Source organism: Cyanistes caeruleus, chromosome 21 (genome assembly GCF_971803275.1).
Source record: "Cyanistes caeruleus chromosome 21, bCyaCae1.hap1.1, whole genome shotgun sequence".
Classification (NCBI taxonomy): domain Eukaryota; kingdom Metazoa; phylum Chordata; class Aves; order Passeriformes; family Paridae; genus Cyanistes; species Cyanistes caeruleus.
In genome coordinates, this window is record NC_141721.1 from 9,393,087 (window position 1) to 9,416,807 (window position 23,721).

Sequence of the window (23,721 nt, forward strand, 5' to 3'; positions counted from 1 at the left end):
CTAGGGTGGCTTGGACCGGCAGGAGGGACCCTGACCGGGGCCATGCCACGCACAGAGATCTGCAAAACCAATTATTGCATCAGTAAACCAAGCCAGACAATATACAAACGCCCGAGAAAACATCCAAACAAAGCATTGCCAATCATTAAAATAATAAAAACCAGTATTTTTTTTGACATAACTATAAAAAATCAAGTAATTTATAAAATGGCAACAAACCAAGTCTGGTTGTGTATTCTTTTTCCTTTTATTAGACAGGACAGAGAATTTCCTTAAAATGCCGTAACAAGTCACAGTGATTTTAGATGGTTTTTGAAATGTAATATATTGATGGGAAATACCTTTAATATGGTTTGACTCGTGGTTTGTTGTTGGGGATTTTTTTTTGTCACTGTACTCTGGTCCACCAAACCATCTATCTTATAGTTTCTTATTTAGAGAGGACACTCTGTCTTCTTCCTCCAAAAATTAATTTTGTCTCATAATCCTGCAAAATAATCAACCTTACAAAAGGCCTTCAAATGTTATATTTATATATATATGTATATACATATATATATATACACACACATACACACATATATATAAATATAGACTTCTATGATTTTTTTTCCCATTCTACGCAATGTCTCAATAAAGAGATCGGCAATTTTTATTCTACAAAGAAGCAACACATAAGAGGGCAAAATTAAAGTCTTAAGAACATCATATCCATAGTTCACTCATTACACATAAAAGGAAAAAAAATCACCATGAACAACTGTCTTTGAAGTTTCTCAGATGAGCGGCTCTGAGCACGGAGCGGCCCCGTCCCGGCGGCAGGCGGGCACCGAGCGGCTGGGACAGCCCATCCCCGCCACTCCTGGCATTCCCACGCTTCCTCCCGCCGAGCCGCACGTGGTTGGAATGTATGGAGTTTCCTTAGGAAAGGTTCCCAACAAAGACCTCGCCGTTGGACCGTCCCCTCTAGGCCAGCTTCAGCGTGCTCACCGGGAATGACGGCATGGTCACCATAGTCACGGGGTTTAGGACCGTCTGCCCGACCAGCTGCGGGTGATGGACAACTTGGGTTCCCACGGCCGGCTTGGCCATCACAGCCGGCTGGCCCAGGCTCGTGGTGCCGTTCACTTGCTGGTGCGAGATGGTGTGAGCGATGTGGCTCACGACGGGCTGGCTGACGGCCACGGGCTGCGGGTAGATGGGCAGCTGTGGGCCCAGGTGGGCCATGTGGTTGATGGTGGCTGGGTGCACAGTGATGTGGCCGATGGGCTGAGCAGCAGTGGTGAGTTGCACGGGGCTGGATGTAGAAGGTGCAATGTGAGCAATGTGCTTGGTCTGTGGACCCTGAATGACGTGGTTGACAGTCTGGATGACCGAGGCGTGGGTGGTGGCCGTGTGGGCGATAACAGTCGATTGCACGGTCGAGGCCGCCACGATGTGAGTCTGTGCAGGAACGATCGCTTGCGGCGGGACCAGTGCTTGTGTCTGGAGGGAGGGCTGGGCGTGGGGCTTCTGCTGGATGGACACGTGTGGGGGCAGGACCGTGGGGAGGGAGGGAGCAGCACTGGGGGGGACGGCTTTCAGCAGCTCTGGGTGCTGGCGCTGGGTGAGTTTTGGTAATGAGTTCACTGGCCTGTCATCTTCCATATCTTCATCCATGTTGTCTTCACCCTCTGCAAAACACAAAAGGAAGAAACTCCCATAAAAAAGCAAGCAGAGCATGAACTGGTCCAATGAGCCTCCCTAAAAGGCAGCATCGGCAGAAGAGTCATGCAGGAGGCATCACTGAGCTACAGGCTGGTGGCACAGTGGCACGGCACAGCATGATGGCGTGGCACAGCACAGCCCTCTCCTTGCTGCCTGTGGGCCAAGGACGTGGAGCCAGGCAGGTGTGAGAGCTCAAAGACCCAGCTACAGCAGGGTGCTCCCAACAGGCTGAGAGGTCTCACTGGGCAGGCAAGGGGAGCACCATGAGCAGAGGCTGATAGAATGCACCTGGCTGAGCTGTCTGAGCTGAAGTGAGATCCTTCTGGGAAGAAGAACAGGGTTTCCTTTCCTGGCCAGTTGCTCCACCAATCAGCACCACTCCTTCTGCTCCCAGAGAAGGAAGGAAATATCCATGGAGAAACATAGCAGGAAGTCTCTCATCTGGTTCTGGAAAATGGACTCTTGTCCAGTCCAGGACTTAAGGAAGCAAAACAGGAACATACTAGCCCTGAGATCAGGAAGGCAAGCCCAGAATCCTGGACTGCCTGTTCTAGTGCCAGCCATACAGCAAAGAATAAAAATCTCAGAAGACACAGAAGCAGCAGGAACACCAGGGAAGACACTTCCCCTTCACTAGCCCTGGGCAGCAGCAGGTTGATGCAGCTGCTTTCACCAGAGGACACTGCAGAAGGAAAGCTGGCACTTCCAACGACAAAGCAATGCTACTCCCAACTTCCATCAGACTACACCTGGAGGTGATGAGCCTGAAAAAACTCAGGTTTTCCCTTCCCAGAACCCGGAGTATCATCTGCCTGGCTTGTCAAGAGCAAATGCTAACTTGAAGGAACTGCTGTGAATGTTATGCACTGCTAAAGCCTCCGTGTCTCTGGAAAGCTCTATGTCCACAGACTGCCTACTCTTCCTGCTGCAGATCCCTGGTGTGGAGAGAAGCACACACTCTCCTATCTCACAGAAACTTCTCACTAGAACTGCACGTCAGGTATCCATTAGTGTCATTTCATCTTCACTGTGGATCCTCCTCACGCAATGTGAAGGCTCATTAAGTTGTTCAAACGCTCAGGTGATTCTATCTACACCAAAACCTTCTTATAAATGTGCTGAACACCTTCCCACATCCACACAAATACACCAGGATGCCCACTTCTAACGAGGAGGGCTGCAGAGCTGTGCAAGAAAAAAGCTAAGTTTGGAAAGCAGGGATTTATCTCCACAATGAGGTTGGATGTGCAAACCCACACTTTGTATCTACTCAACATCGATGCACAAGTTTCAGTTTACTTCACATGAGCAGCAGTGTGTTATTAACAACATCAATTATTACAAACACTCCATACTTTATTCTGAATGTATAGAAACCCTGATGCTGCTAAATGAAGATCCCCACCACCCCAATGTAGTTGTGTCAATGACCTTCTGTGATGATTATGAAAAAAGAGAAAAATTATGAGTACCTGATGCTGTCGAGGTAGATGCCTGGTCATCCTCTGGCTGAACTGTCTGTCGAATAATTCTGTCAATCTCCAAGACATCCATCCACTGGCTCAACTCGTTCTTCAGTTCTGCCAGCCGCTGCTGGGTAGCGATCTTCTCTCTTGCCAGCCGCTCCATCTCGTGCTCGTATTCCTTTTCCTTCCTCTTTAAAGTCTAAAGTCAGAGAAAAGAAAAATAAATATAATGAGAACAAAGACAAGAATAATATACACTAAACTGGTCACTCCCATGTCCACAGCACATTATTTTATATTGTCAGTTATGCTGGTGTGATATGTGTTCAGCTATATTTATACCTTCCAAATTGGGGCAGAAAGGGAAGGACAAGATCTGGCACATCAAGTATTGCTCTAGTTGAAGGCTTTCTGCTTTCTGAGGGAAAACTGATAAACCCCCAAAACTGAAATGCTTAGAAGGAAAGGAAAAGCCTAAGCACTGATGAGCTTCTGAGCAACATACAACACACACCACACCAAGAGCTCCTGACCTAGAGAGGATTCACATTACCATGGTGGATGGTAGAACCAACAACCCCCTGCATCACAGGGAAACTCTGAGGTCAAACAGGAAGGAATGGAGCACGTTGTCCTCTCCTGCTAATGCCCCCTTGGCGCTGGGAACTGCCACATCCATTGGTAAGGTCAGGGGAGCTGCTGCATCAGTCAGCACAATACACAGAAATACCCCACACTGCCCAGCACTACTGCTGGGAAATACAAACCACACACACCTGAGGGGAATCAACTATTCCAAGGCCTGTTCTATGAGTCTTTAAGCCAGTGTAGCACTGCACACTGCACTGGGACACTTGGTCCCCCAGCCCAGGGCCACATTTACTGTATGCAAAAAAGAGAAAAATCAGATGAAATCTGTAAAAATACATACAGACTGTCCATTTTCTGAAGTTAAGTTTCACCACTGGGAATTTAAATCCTACACACTTCTGAAAATACCAGCCACACAGAGCCCACAAAGATACTCCCATTCCCTCGCTGCTGGCAAGCCCTGAGCTCAAAAGCAAACCCCACACCTGGCAGAGGACCAGGCTCATGGTCTGCTTAACACGTCTCTTTATTTCTCTCTCAGGTTCTCCAGGATGAGTACAATCAGAGCCTGTCCTCACACCTTTCAATAGTTCTGACAGTGCTGTAGCTCTCAGGTTTGCTGGGAAGGACCTTAAAGCCTGTTCAGCCAGCCTTTAATGCAGCCTAAGGCAACAAAGATTAGGGAGCTCCTGCCACTACCTTTTGTCCTGGTAATAACAATAAAGGAAATATTTTTAAAAGAGTCAAACAATGTGTGTTAGCAGGGCACAATCACTGCAGGTGTGTCAATGGAGACAGCTCCTCTCCCCCCAGATCAGCTAAAAGCTCCTCAAAACAGAGGATTTTCAGACAAAGGGGGCAGTTCTTTCTCTCCTGTTGCTGCTCAAGCCAAAGCAAGCAGCAGATAGACCAACACAGATCCCACTGCTCTGTCCTCGGCAAGCCCAGCAGACCTACAGTCACTGCAGGGAGGCAGCCATGGGGACAGCCAGGAAGGAAGGCTGGGGACCCGTGGAATCCTGGCTCTACACCAGCCCTGACCTGTAGCCCAGGGATTCCCATGTGCTGTGTGTCCTCTGATCCCCTTGCCAAGGGGCATGGTGGGACGAGCCATGCAGGGGAAGGTGAAGGTGACCAGGAAGGTGCATGCTCCTGGATCAGGTTTCAGCATGAGAGACTTGCATGTAACTTGTCTGAATGTCTTCCGCTCACCATGTCAGCAGGAAAGGCAAGCAGAAGAAAGGCTGAGCTAAACCTGCTGTGCAAACATGAGCCCAGCCCCTCTCTGCAGCATCTCCCCAAAGCTGCTCTCCACGCAGGGCACGAGAGGACAGAACAGGAACAGCTCTCCAGGAGGAGCAGGCGCCAAGTCCCCGCAGCAGCCTCCGCACCCGCAGCGGGCACAGCACACGCATATTCAAGTAGATTTGGCTTTGTTCCCTGCTCTGAGAGTACACTCCCAGCACTGGGGAAAAGCACTACCACGAAGTATGAGCAGGGCAGCTGGTAATTAGTTACAAACTTTTAATTACTGGGAAGGCAGGCAAACCCTTAGCAAGCACCAGGAGGAGTCTCCCAGCCAGGAGAGCCAGGGAGTTCACTATGTCACTCTGCAGGCACTCCACAGGCTCTGGGACGTGGCATTGGTCCAAGCTCAGCCCTGTGGGCTCTGCCTCCCTCAGTGCCAGCACTCTCAGCCCTTGACTGGGTGCCAGCTCCCGGCAGCCCCTCGCTGGGTCTGCATCTCCTCCCAGCCCCGGCACGGCTGGGCGCTCTCCAAGGGGAGCTGCTGGGGAGGCTGGAGCAGCAGATGGACTGGAGGCACCGGTAATCTTTCAAAACCTATTCTGGGATCCAATTCACTGGAGCTCCCTTGGTAAAGACATATCTCCAGGCTGAGCTGCTCTGGCCTAATAATGAACTGTGTGGGATTAACTGGAGTCCTGTTCCCTCGCCTTTGAGCTCCCCTCCAAGTGCTGCCCCACTCCGCAGGTATGCGTAGGCGCGGAGCCACCAGGCTCCGCAGGGACTTTGAGTGTGCCCTGCACTGGGAGCTAAGCCTGGGACTTGCAGAAAAGAGCACTCTTCGAGGGACAGGAAGTAGCGACCCTTCTGCCTTTGTGGCTCTCACCATGGCAGCCGGTGTGGATGGAGCAGCCGCGCATCTCCCCGCGTGCCCCCTGACCATGGCACTGGCACCTCGGGGACACGCGGCTCTCCAGCATCCACCTCCTGACAGATCATTTTCTGCAAATCATCCTGTCCACATCAGGTGCCAGGATTTCCCGTCAGTCAACAGTAAGTCCAGTGACAGCCAACCCTTAGTCATTGGGACTGTGGTCACTGACCTGCCCCTGCACATCAAAACCTTTAGATAAACCCACTGATCCCCAGGATGTTCTCCTAAAACAGCAGTTTTTGTCAGCACTATCACCATGGATCTCATACAATAAAAAACCAGACAATATAAAGTAATATATAAACACAGAGACACTTTTCCCCAAAGCCAAGCCTTTGCAATTTTCCAGCAGAATGGGCATGTAATGGTAGCACTGAAAAGGGCAGAGGGGACCTTAAAACTACAAGTAACATAGTAATTGAGAATTAAATTTTTTATAAAAAAAAATTCATACCAATGCCCAACCTTCCTTCTAGTTGTGAAATTTCATTAAGGCAGAGGCCTAGGGTAGGGTTAGGAGCTGACACTTGACCCACCTCCACAGCCACTGGCAAGGACCATGGCAAGGGTTCACATCTGGTGCTGGCACCTGGGATGACAGCTGCTTGCCAAGATCCTGAAGGACACACATATAACCTAGCTCATGAAATACTGATCCTGTTTCTCCACAGCAGAAAAATCACTGAAGTTACCTGTATTCCTGTTTACCCACTTCCTCAGGGAGAGGCCAGGCTGGGCTGGCCCAAGGAAGGCCAGGCACACCCCTCAAGCTCTGCTCTGTTTGCAGAGGGCAGCCCAAAGCTGGGGGTTGCACCTCACTGAGCCCACCCCATCCCACACTGCTCTCTGCAAGCATCAGGCTCCAGCACAGACCCTCCTTCTTACGTCTGTGTCTCCATCACTGTAGCATTTCTTTTTTCCCTGCTAAGCAGTTGGGAACCCTGGTTACCCAGGCAACTGTTACACTGCAGTGTGAGGAACCTACAGAAGCTATGACTTCAGAACTCTTTTATGTTTTGCTCTTAAAAAAAATTCCACATGAGCATCACTTAAAAGAGTAGATCCTGGCCCTGCTAAAGGGGGAAGCTGAGCTACCCCAGGAAGAAATCATGGATTTCCTCACACTCTTGTGAATCCATCTATGGTTTTTGATGCTTGGGAAGTATTGCAAATCAGCTGCTGGCTCTGATAAAACACCAGAACACTCTCAGCTCTACTGAGCTGAAGCTGAGTGAGCCCTCTGCAGCAGAGCAAGGGCCTGTTCCTCCCCTGCCAGGCAGGGGCTGCTCCCTGTGCAGGTGGAAGCGGTGACAAGGACACAAGGGCAGTGGTGAGTTCCTTCATCTTTTATTCAAACACCAGCAACCAAATTAAAATCCACATGTGGGTTTGCTTTTGCTCTCCTGGAGTATCTGATTTTCCTCCTTTACCTGTCAGCTCCTTGGCAGCCTTTATCAACCTGGATTATTGAAGTGAGACCAGACAACTGCAGTGACAGCAAAGGCCTGACACAATTCCAGTGGTAACTCTTCCCCACTTTGTGCCCACTATCCTGGCTGCTTTGGAGCCACTATTTGGTCCTTGTGTGCATCTCCCTGATATTATTTGGTAAACAAACCATACACCAATTCCTGCTCTCCTTGTGTAGCAATAGTCATTTGTCACTGCAAAGAATTTTCCATTTTATAGTTGTCTGTAATTAAATTGCTCATTCTCATGTCAAGACTGGAAATAATGCCCCCAACGCCTTCCCTATGCCTGCCTCAGGAATCTTGCTGGCCCTGTGGCTGGCATTAGTGAGGTTTGAAAGGCCTTATTACACCATTCCCCTCATAAACATTTTATTAACAGTTTAAAAACACACTTTAAATTATGAGCTTTTCTAAAGTATATTTCAGCTCTTTTCTTCTCTTGCATGGCATTTGCTGATTGAAAAGACCTCATCAATGAGCAATCAGGAGAGCGATTTGCAATTTTGAGCCAGATTCTTTAACCTTCTGCTCTGGGGATCACAGCTGGTGCCAGAGAGTGGGACATGCTGAGCCAGGGGGGTCCTGAGCTGCCACTGACCTGCAGGGCCTCCAGAACAGGCCAAACCAGCTGGTCAGGCTCTCCACTGCTGCACAGAGCTTTGACTCCTATATGTAAGGATCCTATGTGTAACATCCTAGGAAAAGGATCTTATCCTTGCTGGGACTGCCATGGTGCAGGAGATTCACAGCAAGAGCAAGATTCCACCAGCCTGACTCCAAAACATTCCAGCCAGGACCAGAGGGGTGCTGGGGAACAAGCTGTCCCCACAGAGCCCCAAACGGAACCCAAACAGCCCCAGCTGCCAAAACGCCACTGGCCAAGGCACCACGCTCACGTGTAGGATTTGGAGATTTTCCATCACTTCTATCAATTCTGGGCATTCCTACTTCAAATGGTGCTGAACTGTCTACGTTCCTCAGCTGCCACAAGCAGTTTGTTCACAGCACAGAACCAACACCAACCACACTCCCCATGCCCACCCGAGCTGCTGTGATGCAGCAGGGCCTGCAGAGGGAAGACAAGGAGCCAGTTCTCCCATCTCCAACCAGCATCCCCAGCCTCTGCAGCCACTGCCAAGGTGACAGCCCCTGCCAGACTCTTCCCCTGCCCACAGACCCGGGCCCACCCCCATCGATGCCAACCAGCCCCTCTGTCTGCAAGAAGCAGCCGTGTGTGAACCCCGGCTGGTTGCCAGGGGAACAAAAGCCATGGTTTCCATGGCAACTGCTTCATTCTGCCAGCTTTTGGAGATGAGATCCTACAGTGATGCCGGATGTGCTGGCCTGGTACCACCAACAGCAAAATACAGGTGTGACACAAGGGCACCACCACAGCCCAACGTCACCGCTGTGCTGCAGCCACACTGGCACTGCCACCACCCACAGCCACACAGCCTGTGCCACAGGAGCCTCTGCTCAGCACAGGACCACAGTCTTGCCTTCCCAAACACAAACTTTTTAACCCAAAACCCGAAGACACTACCAGATTGTGCTCAGCACCAGGAGAAGGGGGTGAGGGTCTCACCATGCCCAGTCCCCAGGGGCCTGCGAGAGGGGACAGCCTGTGTGCAAATGGCAAGGAGGCACAGGACAAGGTCTTCAGGCTCCCAGTGTTCGTGCCCCAGCTTCAGCCTCCCAAGATCTTGAACTTCACACCAGGATCAAAACCAAGGTAAAGCCTGCAAGGTGAAGCAGAGACGACCACCCCTCGCTCCCCATCAGCATGACCCATGCACCAGCAGCCAGGCCATGGGTGCTTGCCAGCAGCCTCATGACCCAGCTCTCCCACGTGCTCCAGCCTGACCGAGGACAGCAGCCAAGGAGCACTGCTGGCCTGGGAGGTGACCTCACTCTCACACAGGCTTGGGGGAAGGAGCCCATCTGTGTTGCACTGCATGGACTGCAACACATCACACAGGCTGCAACACATCACACAGGCTGCAACACATCACACAGGCTGCACTGCACTTTTTGGCAGGTCCCAGTGGGGTGGGGACCACTCACCACTGCTCAACCTGGCTGCAAGGGTAGGGATCAACTTCTAGACAGAAATACTTGCCAGAATAGGAAATCTGCCCGGAGCAGAGCAACCATGGAAAACGAGAACGTGCATTGGTATTTACATTTATCATTTCACATTGATAACTGCACTTCAGGCTCCTGATAAAAAAAGACATCAGGCCATAATCTGTGATCAAAACTAGGGCTGGAACGTGGCTGCTTGCACCAACCTGTCAGAGTCAGCCTCCTGAAGCACCACGCGCTGGACAAAGTACAAACAGTCACTGGGGCAGAGGGGAGGAACAATCCAAATCAGGAAGACAAAAAGTTAAATTCAGAAAAAATAAACAGTGAGCAAACAAAAAAAAACAACAAAAATTAAACAAAACAACAACAAAACCACAAACAAACTCAAAAACAAACAAACAAAAAAAGATAGCAAACAACTGGAACCCACAGTACAAAAAAGCAGGGAAAATCTGAGCCATGCCCAGACCAGTCATTGACCCCATGCTGGTTGCCACCAGGTAAGCAGATCTGGTTTAATTCCTTGATATGACTCACAAGGACACAAGAAATTCAATTTCAAAATAATTGAAGTATGACTTACAATCACTTGGTGTAAAGTTTAGTCATGTCTTTTGCTTTTCCTATTTTTATTTTTTAACCAGTCTCTGTTGTTCAGGAAACAAATGGGACATTTCTTGTAATTCCAGTGGATTCCAGTGAATTCCACAAAAGATCCTGTGGTGTGTTTGAGAAAATGATCCCAAACAAATTAAAATAACTTGGAAAATTAATATTTCTGATTTTTTACTTTCAAATTTAATTCTGCAGCACTTAAATTTTAAAAAAAAGAAATAAAAAAATTGCAGGAAATATGCTTTTGACATTAATTGTCATCATTTTCTGCAAACAGAAATAAAGCATGCTGAAACTCAAGAAGGGATTACTATTAACATGACTGCTGGATGCAGGACCCCAAAGCTCTTCTCCAGCTTTTGTGATGATGCATGGACAGCAGCTCCAGAGGGCAAGAGGCAGATTTATGCCTTGGAGCCACAGCCAGAGCTGTCTGCTGGGGATGAGGAGAAGATTTCTGAGCAGACACATTATCCCTGCATCCACTTGCTGCAGTGCTTCTGTGTTTTCCTTGCAGGCGCCTCAGAGCAGCTGCTGCAGGAGCCAAGGCAGAGTTCTGGACAGGTGTAGCCTTCCCTCTGTTCCCGTTCCTACACTAGGGCTCAGCCAACAGGAACAAGGCACAGGTAAGCTGCATGCCTGAAGGGACCCTGTGCAGGGAGCAGGGAAGTGAGGCCTTCTCTTGGAAGAGGACACCTCCCAAAACACAATTCTGGCAGATGCTGCAGTCCCAAGAGCCAAGGGCTCTGACAGAACCACTCCCACACACCACGGCAGCAGGTCTGAGGTCTTGGTGATCCAGGGAATGGTGCCATCCTCCCGCACCACCTCTTCTTCCTGTTTCCCCATCATCTAAGGAGGTCAGTGCCACTTACTCACATCCCAGCAGCTCCACCCATGGCCCACAGAGCACATCTGGGTCACCAGAGGATTTCTCTCCATCCATCTCCCTCATTGTCAGGGCCATGGAGGCAGCGGGAGGACACAAAACCCAGCTGTTAAACACAAACCAACTCCAGCACCTGTGCGAGGACATGAGGCAGAACTGGGTGGAAACCTCAGTCTGTGATGGAGGGCCTGGGTGTGCACTGCTGCTGGCACAGCAGCCTTGGCACTCACACTGCCCCTGCTGCTTGCCAGGCTGGGCCAGGGCTGGAGCTCCTCTGCTAGGCTGACTGGCTGCCTTTGCTTTGTTTGGGACTTTTGCTGCGCTTCAAAGGCAGGTGACTTCTGTGGTGTCACACATAAAATAGAGCCCACACAATCAAGCTGTAATTAGCACTACTCTCGTTAGGGCCCATCACTCTCCCCTCCCATGCCAGCTCTGACAACAGGTGGCAACCAGAACAAGCAACAGCCCCTGAACACACAGCAGCATTCCCAAACCCTGTGCCACAACCCACTGACAGGCTGGTTTGGTTTTTATAACCCTGAGTGCTTCCTCAAACTACTACTTAGATGACAGCAGTGGAGCAGGTGTGGATTCTCTGACAATTACAAACACACTGACAGATTTACAGTTCCATTCACCCTTTCCAAACTCTCATATACAAGTAATGAGTGAGATACTTTAAAAAAAAATCACCATCCCTCTTGGCAATGGTCAAGAGATGCCTCCAATCACTCAACAAGGTCCAAATGCTGGACATTTTTCATCACTATTACAGGACATGTTTTGTGGCCAAGCCTGCAAATAAAAATGCCCTGATGGCTCCCTGGATGAGCCTCCCTGCAGACAGGTCCTGCTGCAGCTGGAGGAACAGCAGGGAATTAAACACTGTTTTTTTGAAGGTCTTCTTTCTCATCACTTTCTGAAATCTACAGATGACACCACATTGCATGACCATAGCCTATGGATGATGGAGGAGGCCTTCATTACTGGCACTGAGACTCAGGCTAATTAGACAAGATAGAATCAGTAGATCAGGTCAGATAAACAACATGAAGCAGCACAGCTTGGCATGTGAATGCTGCTCACATGAGGGAGGCATGGCAGGTACTGATGGACCCAACTCTTAACAGAAGAGTTTTACAGAAGGCGAGTATATTCACCTAATATCTGACAAAGAATAAGAAAATAACAGTTACAGCCATCTTCATCAAGGTGGGGAACCTAACAGAATTCAGCAGCATGGTTTGGTTTATGCATTTTGATCTATAATCCAGTCACAACAGTGCCTGAATGCAAATAAGTTCTGGTCTCTAACCACAACCATTGTCAGACCTGTGGGTTTGTGTCTGCAGTCCAGCACCTCCAGCACCAGGATGTGGCAAGGCTGCAGGGCCCTCTGCACCCATGAACACCCAAATCCCAAATCAAGCACTGCTATGGGACCCAAAAATCCACTGCTCTTGTTCTGGTCCTCTACATGCAGACAGGGATGATTGTGCTCAGGCACCAGTGAAATGACCAATAGATAAACTAAAAGACAAAGAGATACTGTGAATCTTAAAAGGAAAATTTAATCAACATAAAACTGGCCTGTATCTGGTCTGTCCATATGTCCACAAGATCAGCTTAAAAAGGGCTTCACAAAGGATTTTTACATGCACTACTAAGGCATCCTTGGATAGTACTTTGGATTCATTCTACCCTGAAGGGAGTCAAATCTGTTAATTATTGTTGGCATGAATAGGAAACAATATCATCCTTAGGTGCACAACTGTTACTTCAGGCAGTTTGAGAAGCCAAGGGAGAGGAGGCAAGGATAAACAACTTAAGCATCAAAAATGATTGGCAGTAGTGGTGAATACAGGTAAATCATAAGGAAATTTCACCGTTCTTGCCCCTTCCCAAGGTAGTAATGACCAATTTGCCATACTATAAATCCTCAGTTCAGCACAGCTATGTTTTGTCTCTAACACCACAAGCAGGGCTGCCAGAGGACTTCTGTGAACTTGCAAGCCAAGTCAATTTCACAAACAGCCAAAACTGCTCTGTAGGACCACAGAGCTGCCACCACAGCAGCCCTCAGTGCCTCTCCCATACCTAAGCAGCAAGTGCAGGGGTTGGGATCACAGTAATGCCTTGCTTCACACCTTCCAAAGACATTTACTCTTTGCCTTTGCATGCCCTGGAAGCTCAGCTGCATCTCTGATTTTGAAAGTACATTGTTATTTAGCCAGCATTTCAGGTTTACTGGGGAAACTGGCCAACAAACAGGACCTGCAGCACAGCCCAAGACTGATGGGTTGGGCTGGCTGTGTGCCAGCTGTCCCAGTGTCACCCGGTGAGCAAATCACCTGGGTGTCATCTGACACTAAATGTACAATAGAAAATAACTCCTGAAACTGGAGGGTGTTCAGGTGCCACAGTGACAGGCACAGTTTGAGAACAGAGTAGCAGCTTTGCTTAAGGGCTTCAGCTAGCTTCCAAAGATGATTCTATTTCCTACAGGGAAGGAATCCTGCAGTGAGAATCAAACCCAGCCCAGCTGCACAGGCTGTGAGCCATGTCTGCCTTGTGCCAGGGCTCCCCGCTGCCCCTTCCCCAGCACAGGCAGGGTGCAGAGGGGCTCTGGGGAGGACAGGCCTGTCCTCTGCCTGGGGACACTGCTCAGGAGCAAGCCAGGGGACACGGCTCTGCTCTCTCAAAGCAAACAGCATTTTTTTCTCACTGTGTTTTTTTCCACATGCATCTTACAAACTTCCCAGAGGTCTCCAGCATTTTCACACAGGTTTTGCAGTCAGGAAAGTGAAGAACAAGAGCCGAGGCGGCCCATGTAACGAACAGACTTGGTTGGAGATGTGTGCTGGGGTCTGGAACCTGGTCTGCTGCTGGACCTGCTGGGACACCCTCCTCAGCTGAGAGCTGCAGCACAACAGCCCACACTGCCTCAAGCTGAATCACCAGCTAAAGAGATTATTAACTTCCAGCTGCGTTGGGCCCCATTTCCTTTGTGCAACCGTGTGCTTAATTGCAAATTCTAATTTACTGTTGCAGAGCACAAGCCCAGGTCCAAGGATAAATTAAAATCACGGCTGTATGGGAAGTTCATAATTTACCTTTCTAACTTACCTGATTTGATGCAGATACAAATATTTAAATCCAGCCAAGGAAAAAAACAGCCTGTTTCTAAGAAGTTCCAGCTGGGAAGGGGGGAAGGAAGGATTTTGTAGGAAGAGAGGCTGCAACAATCAGCATACTGTCACAGTGCCTGCAGGAGCAAAATAGCCGCTCTGCAGAGCTTTGGCCAACGCTGTGCTCCTCCCCTGAGAAGCTCATTTAGATTTGAGGTTTTTTGGCTTTTTTTTCCCTTTAGTGAAAAACTACTCTGCTATCCTGAAAGTAAGAGCTATTACTTTGAAATCTCTTTTGTACAATTTCCCTGTTCTCTTTTCAATGGAAACACCGAGCCTGTGAGTGAAACACTGGCACATGATCAGTGTTGATCACACTGATGTTATTTTTGTTGAAACAGATCAAACCTAAATTCAAACTGCAGTAAAAAAAAAATAAATTAAAAGTCGATTTTTGTTTCTGAATGCTGAAATTTCAAATCAGATTTCTAATAATCTGGGGTTTTTTCATACAAATACACAGCACTCAAGTTCTTAGCACAATTGAATCCTGTGACTGAGTCACAGACTTTGGCGCTGCCAAGGGAAACAGCGCTCGGGATACTCCCTGAGCAGCTGCCAGAGAGGATGAGGAGGAGAAGGCGAGGAGGTTACACAACGTCACAGGCTGTACCGTGTCACTGCCATGGGGCAGCAAGCCAGCCCTGCGCGGGCTCTGGGTCAGCGCCAGCACCGGCTCAGCCCCGCCGCGCCAGCGAGGCCTTGTGCTCGCCATGTGCTCCCCACACACGTGCCGACGAATGCTGCTGCGACCCAAGGTCACCCTGACCTCCTCCTCTACCACGCCAGGCCAGCACCCACTGCAGGCCAGCTGACCAGACACTCCTCCTGCTGCTGACTGATGAACACCCATGGCCAGCACCCTGACCCACGGACAGCCATGGACAGCACACTGACCCACAGACAGCACACTGACCCACAGACAGCCATGGACAGCACATTAACACACGGACAGCCACGAGCAGGACTGCACCCCGAGACTGGCCATCAGAGAGGTTCCTCCTGCAAACCACAATATCAGCCTGCCAAAATCCAAAGAAAGGCTCAGATCTTCTCTAAAGCCCATCAGGTTTTGATACAACCACACATCCAAAAATCACTTTTTGAGCAACACGGAGAGGGGCTGGGTACAGTCAGCCCCAATCAAAGTCTCTCTGACGGAAGTTGTTGGTGAAAACCAAGAGAAGGGCTGAACTGATCTAACTCTAAGGCATTACTGATTCTCCAAAACAAAGCTGAAGTGAATAATCAATGTCCAGCGCTTCTAAACACCAGAGTGAAATGGTGTTTGAGAGTGACTGATGAAAAATGGGAAGTGAGAAAAAATTATGTTTTACTGTGGAAAAGTCCATTGTGATCAATCCTCAGCATCATTTATTCCAATCAAAATATACAAGACACACATGCAGCAACTGTTTCAGTTTCCAGATGAATTTTAACTGCATTATGTGCTACTGATTTCACATTCACAAGGGACATCTACAAGAACTTCTTTTGTGTCAACATTAACTACTTTCACAAACATTAAACAAGCAAACAGTAACACTTATTTCCCTCCAGCTACAAACACAACTGATTTTACCTGTGCTTTCTCACAGACTCACTCCTGGTGGTGCCCCATCCATCTGCAGCTTCATGCTGCAACCTCAGATTCCAGGCTTTCCTTGCCTCCAAGCAAATGACTTGCACTCACATGTCCATCTCATTGAAACTTTGAGATATACCATATCTTTACAGAAATCTGTCTTTTGGTTAAGCAAACAGAAAACGTCCCAAAACCATACATATTAAAATTCACTTGAGCCCAAAAGGAGCAACTGAAGTTAACCCAGCCTGAATCATTAAGATCATCTGAATTATCAGCTCCCTGCCATGACCACTGCTGGTAAGGATGATTTGTGGTTAGCTTGGAACCTCCAGAAGAGGAATTTCTCTCCTGTTTTCCTCTGCACTGCCATGTCAGCCACGGTCTCTGCACAGTCCCGCGAGTGCTGCACGTACCTGGATGTATCGCAAGGCACTCCTGAGGACACTGAGGTTTGAGGTCTTCTTGTCATCTACGTTGGGGATGTTGCGCTTTAACGTCTCAAAGCACTCTTTCAAATGTGCACGTCTAAAGAAAACACAGGTGGGTTGTCAGCTGCCAGGAGACACACCAGAAACCAATTCCACCAGAGGGGAGAGCTTAACTGGGGCCTCAATCCAGCAAAGCACCTGGACCCGTGCATAGCAGCCCCCAGCACAGCACGCTCACGGCTCAGCCGGCCCACCCCAGCAGAGACTGCATGGGGGTCTATCCTACTATCCTACTAGGAACACTGTGGGGCCTTAAACAAAGTATCTCATCTCACTGTGCTGGTGCTTTCACTGTCACCATACTTCCAATTTAGCTAGTCAGGCTTTTATGAGTCTTGGGTCAGAAACTGATGTTTAGTCTGTATTCGCATTATACACTGACCCCTGATTTGGGGTATTTTAGTCCTTTTAAATCAAAAGAGAGTCATGCTGTTATGCACTGTTATTGCTTTTCAGGATCAGGGCTTTGCAGGGTTGTTGGGATGCAATGATGCAGTTAAACAGAACATATTGGGAAGCAAGAAATGCAGAACTGAGCTATAAGAATGCCAAGCAATACTGCAAGATTCAGTAAAAGTCACTAAGCATTTTATTCAGGTTATCTGTTTAAAAAACAAGAAAACAAATGAACAAAAACCCGCCAAAGCCAAACAAATATTGACAGATGATAGGCAAAAAAAAAAGAGGGGAATTACAATTAAAAAACCCAAACCCCTGGCTTTCTACGCACCTGTTCTTCTCCAATTTATTATGTACTTCCCTGGTCCCAACCCTGTAACCCAAACAGAACAAAAATCAGCTCAGTGTCAGGTTGAAAACTCCGGCCTTGCACCTGTGCTTGCAGCAGTGTCTATATGTCAAGACGCAAAAGCAGCAGAGGTGTTCAGATATCACTGGTTTAACATTAAGTACATATGCATTTCTGCATATCCTGTTTCAAGACAAACTCCACACTTTACATGTGCATCAGATGAACTAAGCATCGTGGGCATAATGCACAGAAGATACAAACAGGTGTGATGTGTGTGTATATATGCAGCCACAGCTACTACCAACAACAGTGAAAGACAGAGAGTATGAATTTTAAGTATTTGTTCAGACCCAGAGAGCCCAGATTCTGACCTGGGTCTGATCTATGCTTACATTCCAGTTGGACAAGGTTTGTGCAGTTCCAAATTCAAGTGTATGGGATTGGGCAGACACTTCCAACTGCTTTGGGTTTTTACCGTGCATGAAACAACACAGCTTAGGATAAACATGGAATGTAGCAATACAGGAATTCTCCAGTCACTGCTCAAGGAAAACCCAGAGTGACTTTCTGGTTTTGGGGTTTGAGTCCACCCACTCTCTGAATCAGACATATGCTTTTAGGAGAAGCCAAACAAATACATGTTATCTCAGTATTTCGGCTACAGCAGTGATAAGGTACATTAGCAGATGTGGAGATCTCAAGTATCTTTCATACACTGTGCAAAGTAATTATTTGCCTTTGACTGAAAATACAGGACAGTGAGGTAATCATATTTAATAAATTGTCACAAATATGTGACAGCATTTTTCCATGAAACACAGACTGAAAAAGACATCTTTTCTGTGCTTATGGAGCAATTCTGCAGGGACACAGAGGTGATGTTGTACTCCACACTGGTACCATAGCCCCCCAGCTTCCAGGGGTCAAGCTCAGCAGTTTGTGGGTACACTCGCAGCCACCCCACAGCCCACAGCCCAGGCAGCCAAACCTGTGCAGCCTGCCCCGGTACCCTGGTGCCAGCAGAAACCTCCACAGCTCCCTGAACCCACAAAACGTCAGTGACAGGGTCTCTTGATTAGTGCACAGACTGACAGACCCTTCCTGCAGCAGACAGGCTCTGAAGATCCTAATCTTATTAGAGGAATTACACTGGCATTTTACCGAAGCCTTTACCTTCACAAACTCCTATCTGCATTACTTTCGCTGTTTCTTTCTATGCATCTTGGGATCGCTACATCCCAATGGACACTATGAACCCTTTTTCTGTTCACTGTACATCTCCTCCAGCCCCCATGGGATTCACACACCGTCTCCAACTGCCAAGAGACATCCCCCTGCTGCAGGCAGCCAGAACAGGCAGAGGCCTAGACAGCACAGCCAGGAGGGAAGACTGAGCAGATCCAGGTCACTTATGCTGCAGGAAAACTGAGGGGCCAAAGGAAACAGGTAAAACTGTTGTAAAGAAGGGAATGGTTTGTTCTCCCAGTCCACACACAGTAATACCAGATTCCCTGTTGGGATACTGTGGTCTCGAAACAACCACCTACAGAGAAGGCAAGGTCTCCAGCAGCCAAAGTCCTTAAGAACAAACCAAACACTAACCTGGAGGAACATCAGAGCCACAAGTCCTGTCAGAGCGTGAGGGCAAACCAAATAGCCTTCAGCCCCTTCCAGATGCAAGATTCTGAGCAAGCAGGAGGCCCTTAGCACTTACAGCACTGAGAAACTGAAACAACTAGGATGATCTCCGTCATCAGAGTAACATCTCCCAGATCCCATTCCAGTTTTCAAGAAAGCTCCCACAAGCAGCAGTGCACTTTGATTTCCCTGACCAGAACAAGCAGAGACCTTTTGCCAAATATAACATGAGATACCACTTGAGATCAGACAGGCAGTGCTGGGACTTGCTTCCCAACACAGTTCTGGCCAAGAAAAAAAAATCATTATACAGAATCTTACAGTGTGGAGCAAGGGAGGAAAATAAAAACCTGTCAAGCAAAAAAACCTCCACAGCCATTAAACACCCATAGGTCTCAGTGTTTCTGATCTGGTAACACTTTGCACGAGCAGGAGCTGCTCCAGAGAGATGCAGCTTTGCTTGGTCCCTCCTGGACACATGCCCACACAGTGCACTCACCCTCCAATTCTCTTCTTAAGCTCGATGGGTTTCATGTCGTCTGCCGGCGCCAGCTTGAGAGCGCCAAGCGGCGCGGGCGCTGCTGCCGGGTGCTGCAGGGGCTGGATGGGCTGTGGGACCACATGGTGCTGGGAGATGGCCAGCACCGGTGCCGCGTAGTGCTGCAGCTGCTTGGGGCTGCCCGCCGGCGGGGTCGTGGCTTTCCCATCCGGCAGGTGTGGGCCCGGTGGCCGCTGGATCACTGGTGCCACCGACGGCGCCTCCTTGGGGACCCCGGGACTGCTCACCAGGGGCTGGTGGCGTTGCACAAGCGGCGGCGACAGGGCGGTCTGGGCTGCTTGCTGGGGGGAACTGGTGACAACAGGGATGGGAATGACTGAAATGGGAGCTGCCAGGGGCGGGGGCGGCAGGGGCACCGGGCCCGGCGGGGAGATGGGCACCAGCAGTTCACTCCGGGGCTCCTCCGGGGATAGGGCACTGTTGGCCCGGGGCACGCTGGCCTTGCCTGCCTTCTTCTGCTCCTGCTCCCTCTCCAGGCAGAGCTTCTCATGCTTCTCATTCTCCTCTGAAAGAGAAACACACAGAGTGAGTAATGGCGCTTCCTTAACCTTCCCTGGGTGCAGCCTACAACCAGCATGGGGCAGGATCCTTAAGTTAAAATACCCTAGTTTTATACTCTCCTGAGTAAATCCCAGCTCAGTGGACACTGAATTGGTACAAACACATCAGGGCACCTCTTTACTGCTGTGGATTTTAATCAAACTCTTACACTTGGCCTTGATGTGTGTACATTCCTATATGTTTTTAGAACACCACACAGAGTAAATGAAATCTGTGTGGCTTAATTAGAAAAATAAACCTCATCAAACGTAGTCCAGGGCTCTGCCTTTAATTGTGTGAACATGGCACAAACAAAATTTATTTATACCAGTCCTGTGGCGCCAGTGGCCCTGGCATCTAGACATTGTGCAGCCTTAATCAAATATCTCCAAACCCACCATCGGTGAGGCTCAGCAGTTCCTGCTCCTGACAACCTCTGAGAAGCCGCAACAAGAAGTGGTGCAGCAACCTCTTCACAGTAACATACAAATATTTGGAAAATAAAGCCTTATTTTATCAAGGGAGGGATTAGGGAAGGGATGCAGATGGTTGGGTGTTCTGTATTATATAGTCACCAATATCAGGTAATTCAGAGGAAGCTCTAAGAAACATTCCAACCAAGCCTCTCCCAGGAGAAGCTTGGGCTCAACTGAAACACTGAAGTCAGAATGTGTATTTAGAAAATTAGAGAGAAGAGCATGTATGCCACCTGGAATTACCAGGTTATGTTCAACCCCCCAGTGATCTTCAAGAGCATCTGTATGGAACATAACAAGTGGAACAAGGGAAAAGGACCCCACCAAGTACAGAGCTGCTCAGCCCTTGCCATCCCTGAGGGGCCCTGACACTACTGGCATACTTTCTAACCCATCTCTCGATTTTGAGGAGCGTAGTGCAAAAACTACAAAGAGCAACAAAGGGAACAAAACTCTTATTCCAGGTTCTGAATGCCCTTTGGTACGTGTGACTGCACAGCAACACCGACCCAGATTCAGTTGACACAATTTCCTGAAGTTCAGCTGCAGCAACAGCCCAAACACACCCCAACCTCCCTTAGGAGCGCACGACCCAGCTCAAGCAGCCAGCTGCCAAGGTAAACACTGTCCTGACCCCACACATGGAGAACTTACCCTCTGGATCGAGCTCTACCACTGGGGCTGCAGCCCCAGTCTCTGACCCTGCAGCACTCACAAAAGCACCACATGAAATTCTGTCATGAGGAAGGATTTCACATCCATACAACACTCTTCCCAGGGCTGCCTGAGACTCAAATCCAAAGTTTTCATTCAACTTCTGCAGCACAAGTAGGGGGTGAGTGAGCAACAGATCTGACTCCAAAACAGGAGGGAGGTTGCTTAAACAGCAGCTGAACCTTAAAGCTGCATTTGTCTGTATCATCTCAAAATATTTCAGGGTATTATCACCAGTTCCTTAAAGAAAGAAGTGAAGCAGCACAGGGTAGCAAAACCCCCAGCAGGAATCCCCTGATGCAAACACAAATCTTAGCTACCAACAATTTCGGAGTGGTTCAGATGAACAACATTAATAACTAATAAAGAAAAGCCCTCTGTCTGCAGATCTTTTGCTCCACTTTGCTGCTGGTTCGCAGCCAGAGCCAATGCAATGGCCCTGGCACAGAGTGCACGAGGAAACCCAGCCCCGAGGACCTGCTGACTCACGGTGTTCCCTGAGCACGTTCGGCCTCAGGGACAGAGCGCGGCCAGAGGCTGACCAGCACCACCTTCCCAGGCATGCACCACACCAAAGCCCACACAGCTTCCATCCAGACTTCACACTGCACTGTGACTGAGAGGAGGGAGCAGCAAAGGAGTCATTAATGGGAAGCCCTGGCAGTGCCAGGGTCTGGTGAGGACAGCAGAACCTGCCCAAGCTGCTGGAGGTGGCACTGCCACAACGGAGCAGAGCATCCATCCAGGACACCCGAGATGTGCACCTGAGGCAGCAGGAGCGGCGTGGAACTCCTACCATCAGCAACACTCATCGGGAGGGGGAGAGAACAGGGAAGCAAGGTTAGAGCAGGCATTACTGATCAGAAGTATTTATGTAAATGTCTCTGGAAGCAGGTGCAGCCCTCAGGTTGCTGACAACCTGCCAGCAAGGCCTTTGGTGTTGCTCCCTTGAGCTAAAGTTTATTTCAAGGCTCACTGAAGAGCCACTCTCCTCTTGGGTCTGACTTACCTACAGGTGGAAAGGATCCGTGCTCTCAGTCCCAGGAAAAGGACTGGAGGGCCCTGAGACACCCCTTTGAACAGAAACCCTTCCACTGGGTGGTGAAGATCTGTCTCCTGCTTGCTTTGCACTCACACCCTGCACACAAACCAAAGACATCCTTTGAAGAAAGCCCCCCAAGCTCTATGTTTTCCCATATGAAGGAAGCTCACCCGTATTTGGTCACATACAGTTCAAGGACGGGTGATCAGCATGCTGTGTGCTCATATGTGCCAGACACATGCAAGGCTCATTCCTTCCCTTGTGGCACACTCAGCACAGGAACTCCTGCAAGCCCATACACAGAAAGCAGCCAAGGCTCAGGGCATCTCCTTGGGCAAGAGGATAACTGAATCCAGAGGCACACCTCAAAATTATGCGTAATTTCCACTCACTCTTCACACTCTTATTGAGGGGACTGAAGACAGAACAAACCATGAGAGTGAACCAGTCCTGAGAACCCCAGGGGGTCTGAACCACAGCCCAAGCATGAGGGGTCCTGGAATCCCACCCTGCCCACACCACTCTGCTTGCCAGCAGGTTCACATGGCGAGAGCAGGCACCCCAGGTCCCTGGCCATGCCACCTGGGCAGTGACAGCAACACCAGCTGCCACAGAACAACAGCAAATCCTGTCCTGGGAGGACCAGAAACAGGGTCAGCACCCCTGTCCAGTGGCCTGGTGCTATTTTAGGGCCTCAATGGTCCAGGAGTACACAGTACCAGGCACTCTTTGTTACCTAATAATCTGCTGCATTTAAATATATCTTGTCCCTTTTGCCTGCCCTGGAAATGCCACCCATCTGTCACAGGCACTGCAGCCAGCACCACCCAGGGAGCAGCGGGCAGAGCTGCACATGCCCTCAGGCCGGCAGCGTAGGCCTGCAGCAGCCAGGGCATGACCCAAGCTCCCAGAACCATGCTGGAGGAGCAGGCCTTAAGGGACCTCAGTGCCCTTTAAGTGCTCCTACTTTTCACTAGAAACACTGTCAGTAGAAAGAGTTTATCAAGGGTGTGTGCCTTTGCATAGCCAAGCATCCTACCTCTGTGTGTGCTCAGTGGAGAACATCTCTAACTCCAGGAACAGTGAGGCAGTTCTGTGCTGTCATCTTCTGAATGGTCTGAAGTGCTTTTCTGAATCATTCAACACTTCTGGGAGCTTATCTTGCATACCTAGAACTGCTACAGCCCTGGAGAGGAGTGCCCCAGGTGTCATTCACACTGGATATGCAGCAGTGTCACCCTCAGGAGTCACTCCAGGCTCCTACCAGGAAAGTGCTGGGTACAGAGTCTCCAGGTATTTACTATTCCCAAGGCTGCCCTGGAGGGGGACAGTCATGCCAAGAAGGGCAGGCTAGAGCCTGGAGGTTGGTTTCTGCTTCTGCAGGTCCCTGGCTCTGCAGGGGAGAACCAGGAAGGGGAAGGTAAGAACAGTCAGCAGAACTGGAGCCCAGCAAAGCTCAGCATCAGCCAAGCAAGCTCTGAGTCACAGCAAATGCTGCTGACACCAGAGGCTGCAGCACACAGCCACGGGCACTTCCAGCCCCAGGAACAAGCTTGCAGGACTGAGAATCCTTTGAAATCAGGAACCTTTTCTGACTCCTGAATTTTGGCTGACAACAGCACAAGCCCCACTTTTCTCTCCCATCTTAGCTAAAACTTCACAGTTTGGTGTCCACCCCTTGGCACCGTTGTTTCCTCACCAGCAACGCAGCTTCCCAAAGCCCTCGG

At 49.3% G+C, this 23,721-nt stretch overlaps 1 protein-coding gene across 1 annotated transcript in view; it reads right to left on the reverse strand.

The window, feature by feature from the left end:
• Positions 1 to 637: 637 nt before the first annotated feature.
• Positions 638 to 23,721, reverse strand: part of MNT (MAX network transcriptional repressor) — a 29,749-nt gene continuing 6,665 nt past the window's right edge. The window contains exons 2-6 of the mRNA XM_086859557.1: positions 19,163 to 19,727; positions 17,005 to 17,046; positions 16,200 to 16,311; positions 3,180 to 3,372; positions 638 to 1,673 (exon numbers count right to left, since the gene is read on the reverse strand). Coding sequence (XP_086715683.1) covers positions 967 to 1,673; positions 3,180 to 3,372; positions 16,200 to 16,311; positions 17,005 to 17,046; positions 19,163 to 19,727 — 1,619 coding nt within the window. The 3' untranslated portion in view covers positions 638 to 966. The remainder of the gene's footprint in view (positions 1,674 to 3,179; positions 3,373 to 16,199; positions 16,312 to 17,004; positions 17,047 to 19,162; positions 19,728 to 23,721) is intronic.